The 7,457-nt window shown below is 40.8% G+C and overlaps 1 protein-coding gene across 1 annotated transcript; it reads right to left on the bottom strand.

Annotated features, from left to right (window-relative positions):
- Positions 1 to 6,009: 6,009 nt before the first annotated feature.
- On the bottom strand, positions 6,010 to 6,843 carry LOC119409055 (gap junction beta-2 protein-like). Its single transcript, XM_037675915.1, has one exon. The coding sequence runs from the start codon at positions 6,835 to 6,837 to the stop codon at positions 6,010 to 6,012; it is 828 nt and encodes a 275-aa protein (XP_037531843.1). The 5' UTR covers positions 6,838 to 6,843.
- Positions 6,844 to 7,457: the final 614 nt, after the last annotated feature.

The raw sequence follows: 7,457 nt of genomic DNA, 5'->3' as shown, positions 1-7,457 counted from the left end.
AGCTGTGTGAGGTCAGAGCTGGGAGTAAAGAAGCATAAAAATGTTTTTTAATTCATTGTATGTTTGCTGATCTTATCCTGTTTCTCTTTATTCTTTTTTCTTGTTCTCCTTTTTTTGTCATGCAACTATTTCAGACCTTGTGCTGTTTTAACCATTCAAATGTCAAAACGTTCGGTTCATTCGTGGCATTTTGGCTATGACTTAGTTTTAGTAACTTTTAGGCTTTGTCGACAAAAAAAAAAAAAATCTTAAAAATACATTGAGATCTCCAATTCTGTAAAAATTGTTTTTGGTGAACTCTAGCAAGCTTTATGTTTTTGTCTTCTTATGTTACTTTTAGCTTTTAACTAATATTTGATTACGTTTAGCTAGCTAATGTTCTATTGCATTAGCCTTTTGTATTTGGCTCCTTTTAGCTTCTAGCCAGGGTAGGCTAAGCTAGCATTTAGATACATTTTCCTTTGAAAGGGTTTTGCTACTTAACTTTTTTAGCTAGCGTTTTGTTACCTTTAGCCAACAGTTTTCTACTTTTTGACTTTGATCAGTGATTTGCCACTTTTAAGTTGCTAATTTTAGCTGTATGTAAATTATTATTATTTTGCTTTTAGCTTGAATTTAGCTTTATGATAACATTTACAGGGCAGCACGGTGGCGCAACTGGTAGAGCTGCTGCCTCTCAGCGAGCAGGTCCTTGGTTCAAACCCCGGTCCAGGGGCCTTTCTGGGTGGAGTTTGCATGTTCTCTCGGTGCATGCGTGGGTTTTCTCCGGGTGCTCCGTTTTCCTCCCACAGACCAAAAACATGCATGTTAGGCTGATTGGTAACTCTAAATTGTCCCTATGTGTGAGTGAGAGAGTGAATGGTTGTTTGTCTCGTTTGTCTCTATGTGGCCCTGTGATGGACTTGCGACCCGTCCAGGGTGTACCCCGCCCCTCGCACAGTGATTGCTGGACATGGGCACCAGCGACCCCCATGACCCAAAATGCAAGAAGCGGGTAAAGATAATGGATGGATGGATAACATTTACCTATTTATTTTAACTGGTGCTTGCTACTGTTTGGGGCAGCACGGTGGAACGGTTGGTAAAGCTGCCACCTCTCAGCAAGAAGGTCAATCCCGGCCGGGGGCCTTTCTGGGTGGAGTTTGCATGTTCTCTCCGTGCATGCGTGGGTTTTCTCCGGGTACTCCAGTTTCTTCCCACAGACCAAAAACATGCATGTTAGGCTGATTGGTAACTCTGAATTGTCCCTAGGTGTGAGTGAGAGAGTGAATGGTTGTTTGTCTTGTTTGTCTCTATGTGTCCCCGTGATGGACTGGAGACCTGTCCAGGGTGTCCCCCACCCCTCACACACTGATGGCTGAACATGGGCACCAGTGACCCCCGTGACTCAAAATGGAAGAAGCGGTTACAATAATGGATGGATGGATAAATCCTATAGTTAAGGTTGGCTTGGGTTTCCTGAGCTATCCCCTAGTTATGCTGCTATAGACTGCTGGAGGACAAACTGAGCACATTTCCTCACTCTGCTACTGTCTTTACTTACTTTACCTGTTTGTGTTTGTATGTATTTCTATCATTAACACGTGCTTTTTGTCTTTCTTCTAATACAAAGTACACATGGACCTGCCATTCTGTGTTTGTTTCTCCTTCCTGTCCTCTCAAATCCAGCCATTTGAAGCAAACGGACGCTCGTCCTGAGCCTGGTTCTGCTGGAGGTTTCTTCCTGTTAAAAGGGAGTTTTTTTCTTTCCACTGTTACCTTTGTGCTTGCTCAGGATGGGAGACTGCCACAAAATGAATTTTCAACACAATCTGCTGCTTCCTTAGAGAACTTTACTGGTTGGCTTTTATAATGTACTGTATGTGAATGTTTCTGTTCAGTGCTCTGAGACAACTTCTGTTGTGATTTGGCGCTATATAATTTAACTGATTTTAATTGAATTTTACCTTTTAGGTAGCATTTTACTACTTTTACCTTTTAACTAGTGTGTTGCCATATTGGCTAGCATTTTGCTGCCTTTAATTTTTAGTTTGTGTATTAGCTTTAAACTAGAATTTCTTTTCTTTTTTTGCTATTGTTCTGCTTGTTTAGCTTTAACAACTCAGTTAAATTTTTTGGGCAAATTTCTTTATTCATTTGGCTCTCAGCATACAGCATTTTGGCAGAAAATGGGATTTCTCTAGTTTAAATACATACCTTTCTGCACAATAAGTTTATGATACACTTAAATGAAACATTTAAAGTAGTTTGAGCTGCAGCGTCCAAGATGTTACCAAATTAAAAGTAAGGAAACAGGTCCATTAGGAGCCAAGCTCAGGATTCAGCTGCGGGGGGTGGGGGGTGGGGTGCTTGGCAGCTGAGGAGGTAGTGGTCTTATTTGTATGGATGCAGACAGGATTATATTTACTTTAGAAGAGTATATATTTGGCAAGTGTGGACAGGAGCAGGGCAGGTTTCAGCCAGGATTCTCCATGTCCCGGCACGGAGACATGTCCAGGACACGACCGTCAGGAGGTGAAATCAAACACCAGGAAGACGTGATGGAGGAGCAAACCAACAGGTGATTAATGTGGCTCCCGACATCTTCTGATACCAGCCATGTTATAAATACATTCCTCTTCTGAAGGATTCATTAAACAGTAGCAGGACAGGAAGTTCCAGATGTTCTACCCAAAGGGACATTCTGACAGCTGGTGTGAGCCGCTCAAATTTTATTTTATCCTGCCAATTTTCAAGTCATTTTTTATTTTATGAGATGTTAAATTTACTATAACTGACCAACTTAGTGGTGCAACTTTATTATCTGCATGTTTATGTAAAATATTTAAAGCGCATCGCCAAGAAAGGTGGGCAGTCATGTTATTGCCTGTGTCTTTGTGTGTATGTGTGTGTTCATTTATGTCTGTTAGCAAAATATCTCATGACCCACTTGGACACATTTTGACGAAACACTCATATATTAATCGCTGGATGTACAATCGATTAACTTTCAGTGTCAACTCGATTCAAGGCTTTCACCACAGTTAATTAACATAAAAAATGGCTTGAACGCTGTAAATTTTACGGATAGTTAAAAATCGGTGTGGTCATAGTTGAGAGTAGACTCGCTAACAGATCTCTTTGTGCTCGTCAACTTAATGATTGTATGTTCATTGATGACATCATATTTGGTATAGACGGTGCGCCACAACAAGGAAACATCTGCGCTCCCAGTTTCATTTTCAGGACTAGTTACTGGAGGTTAATGGAAGAAAAGATGCACATTGTGGTGACTAGATGAAAAATAGCTCTTTAAGCAACTTTTAGATTTTTAAGAAGAAAGTACACTAGGTGGATCTGGAAACTGATAATTTTCCATACTGATCTAGACCTAAAAAGCAGTAGTTTAAATATATGGACATATTAATAGTTTTCACGTCTAGGTATGGACCTTGCAATAGAGGAAAACGTCATGGTCTAAACAAAAACACTTTATGAAATCTGATTATTGTGGAAGTATCTGCATATAATGTTTGGTCAATGAAAAGGTAAAAACTGTTCTTTTCAGACAATGTGCAACTAAATCTACAGTGAACAACGCATGAAGTACACAGTTTCAACAAATACAAACTTACATTTAGAGCAGAAATCAACCATGTCAGCTCAGCGGTGAGGCTCTTCATGTCTTGGAGGGTCCATAAGGCCGCCGTGTTTCCCACAGACAGGCCTTAGCGCGGCGCTGATCTCAGGGCCCAAAGCAATGTCCTTGAATGGACAAGAAGACTAGACTCCTGCTGGCAACAAGCTCAGCTCCACGCTGACAAACCCTCTGACTCAGACTTCTGTCTTCAAAGTTCAGCTCGGGCAGAAACCAGCGCTCAGACACCCTGGCCCAGGGTCCTCTGTTGACCATGTCACACACACACACACACACACACACACACACACACAAACCCACCGGAAACACACTGAACCATGTCCACTCTGCCCTCCTTCCACCCCTCCCTCTCGCCTGTGGTTAAATTTGGCACAGTGGACTCTCTAAAGTAAACTTTTGAACGCCATCCACTCGGCCGTTGCACTGATTGACAGGGAGGCTAACCAATGATGTCTGTTAACCCCGTGTAGCCACAAGAGCCCCTGGGGTCTAAATATAGCACGGAGGGGGTCTATCTCCTATCACTGAGGGTGGGTGGGCAAGTGGCATGATTCAGAGAAGAGTCGTCAGTGGCATCTTCAAGTTAGTCACAAAAAGAAGGCCAAAAATAAAATAATAAAACGACTTCTGTGAGAGATCTGAACGTCTAGCTGCGGTAATCAAATGCTATTTACTGAAATTAGCAACATTTTATTTGATAAATAACTTCAAATGAAGTCAACCGATCAAGCAATTTATTTCCTTATAATACATAAGATACACTTTACACTGTTTGGACCCGTCATATTTGATCAAGGTTGTTTACCTGGCTGTAAATTGATGCAGGTATTCATACCAGCGGGTGGGTTTTTGTGCACGTTACAATATGTGCAAAATATAGGTTAACTCCATAACAAAGGTACAAAATCAACACCCCGTGCTTTTGGACATCAAGTATTCTGAACCAAACAGATGCTAAATAATTATATATAAAAAAACATAAGCTGATAAAAAAAGTATGTGAGCTCATTTTAAAGGGTGCAGGTGACATTTACAGCTGTTATCCGATAAAAAGAAATTAAAAGTAGGTCCATTTTAAATGCTTGTAAGAGCCAAACACAAGAAAACTTCAAGGAAGCAATTATTAAACTGCATAGTTTTAACTTTTTATCTTAAAGAAAACTCAGTTAAATTAATATATTCGTTTGGAATATTGAATTTTATGACAATTGTTGCTCCGAATGACTTAAAAATCCATTTTTTTTAACAACTACCTGTGTATTTTGTTTCCAAAACAACAGGCTAAAACACACGTTACAACAGGATTTAAAAAAATCAAGACTTTTTTATGAAAAGGATTTTGAGGCAGACTATAACACATATGACTCATATTCATGCAATTATTATTTACTGTGAATGATTTAACATGTAACCTGGGATTATAGTGACGTCCTTACCCAACATTTAAACAACTTTGCCATTTAAAATAACCATAAGTGATATTCTGGTCATTTTTTCCATATTGCTGAAGATCAAGTTGTAGTAAAAAAGCAAAAAATGAGGGTAGAAAATTGCAATAACTTTAGTTCAGGTTATTTAAATAAAAGCAAATGCTACTTAAGCCATTTCAATGTTAGCTAAGAAAGTATGGTTAAAATTAGATTTTTGAGCAATTCACTATTTTTGTGCTTTTTCCACAGCTGGCAAGTTCTTACTAATTTTGCAAGTTGCATGGAAATTTATACACAAGCAGCTTAACAAGTTTAGAAGAAAGGGACACGAATAAAACATATTCATGCAAACTGTGCAAATTTACAAAGCACTTTTCACAATCTGTGCTTTATCTCTATGTTCTGGATTTGATTTTTTATTTCAAACATTTATGCACAAAGGCTGGAAGCAATTATGAATCTTTAAACACCTGCAAGATACAAAAATAACCCCCCAAAAGAGCACCCTTTAAAAGTGTGTTGTCATACAACAAATATGCATCATCGAACAAAACAAATGAAGGCATCATGCTCCAAGTCACGGTTTGTTTAACTCGATCAGTTCCCGACTTGTCAACAAGCTTTTTATACCGTGTGGAAATAAATGGAAAACACTCGAAAGGCTTAAATAATAATCAAATCAAAGGAAGCATGGTTGTACAGCGCCATCAGATACGTCGGATTTGTAGAAAATGAGCTAAAAGGGGAAACCGTAGAAGATTCTCCATGGGCTTTAAAAGTTTTAGGCAAGAAAAGCTGCAAATGTTTATGTCAGTGCAAGAATAGTTAGAAAAGTGACTTCATGATGTATAAATAAAAGGTCAAAATGCTGACAAAGATCAGATGTACCCAAGTTTCATTAATGCAGCGCATGTCCATTACTGTTTTTAGTTTGAGGGAGTCTCAGAAAGCCGAACAACTCTCGACTTTCTCCGTTGGGCTTTTTTTGCTCACAGCAAACTTGGACTTGAGAGAATGATCTGCTATCAGCTGATTGATTTCGTTTTGCCTGTAAGACGACAACCTCTGACTTATCCAGGCTGCTTTCGACTCCTCTTCAGAGCGGCCTGCGCACCGTTTGCATGCCTTGCCTACGAGGTATGCCACCTCGGCCACGTTGAGCAGCACACACACCCCAGATACGGCCAGCATGAAGACGGTAAAGATGGTCTTTTCTGTCGGTCTGGAGACGAAACAGTCCACTGTGTTTGGGCAAGGGTACGAGTCACATTTGACCAAACGGACCATCTTAAAGTCAGGGTAGATCAAGTAGAAGATGTAGAGAAAAGCCACTTCCAAGACGATTCTGAAGATGATGCTGATCATGTACGTCCACCACAGAGCTCCTGTGATCTGAAACTTCTGGTTCTTGATGTGCTCCAGATCCTTGGGGCTGCTGCGGCCCGTCCTCTTCAAGACCTTCTTGTCCATGTGCCGCCGGTGGGCCACGTGCATGGCCACCAGCAGCGCGGGGGTGGATACCAGGATGACCTGGAGAGCCCACAGCCGGATGTGCGAGACGGGGAAGAACTGGTCATAGCAGACGCTGTTGCAACCGGGCTGCTGGGTGTTGCAGGTGAAGCCGGACTTTTCATCCCCCCAAACGCTTTCAGCAGCAACCACCAGCACCAGGATACGGAAGATGAAGATGACCGAGAGCCAGACGCGTCCGATGCCAGTGGAGTGCCTGTTTACGCCGCTGATCACGGCATAAAAGGTCCCCCAGTTCATCTTCGACTCCAGGTCTGCAATAACAAAAGGTCAAACTGAATGAAATCTGAGGTAAAAATCAATTAACTGAATTTCCCAGAAAACCGTACAAATAACTTAAAATCTAAAACTACAAAACACATCTACAGAAACTAACCAAGCCTCATTACAAACAATTTAAATACAACAAAAAAACTCTAAGTGCCGTGAACATTAAGACTAGTTTTCACAAGTTTACCAGGCTCAGCCAGCGGTGCAAGCAGCGCCGGATCCAAAGACGACCATCTTGAGGTTTGGACCTGAGCATCAAGCTTGATTCCTTAAGGAGCAACTTGCAAGAAATGCCAAGAAGTCTGCTGGCTGTATAAAAGCAGGGGCGATGGCCTCCCGTCGTCACAAGATGCAAGATATCGAAGCCAATTGCAAAACATTTGCAGGCCCACGTGATTTGCTCACATTGTATTAATACTGTACTCCCAAACTGACCCAGTCAGACGGACAAGCTGCTGCCTTCAAGAAACCAGCAGGATATAAAACTCTTCTTCTGAGACATTAAATAAGTATTTACTGAGAAAATATACACCAGATAAAAACTTTGTGAACATATCCTTAAGGAATAAATTATGACTACTACGACTTGT

This window comes from Nematolebias whitei, chromosome 4, assembly GCF_014905685.2.
Source record: "Nematolebias whitei isolate Nwh7 chromosome 4, NemWhi1, whole genome shotgun sequence".
Lineage (NCBI taxonomy): Eukaryota > Metazoa > Chordata > Actinopteri > Cyprinodontiformes > Rivulidae > Nematolebias > Nematolebias whitei.
This window is presented reverse-complemented; position numbering and strand designations above follow the sequence as displayed.

Excerpts from the sequence above, each read along its gene's own strand:
- LOC119409055 (XM_037675915.1), bottom strand. The coding sequence starts at position 6,837 with ATGAACTGGGGGACCTTTTATGCCGTGATCAGCGGCGTAAACAGGCAC.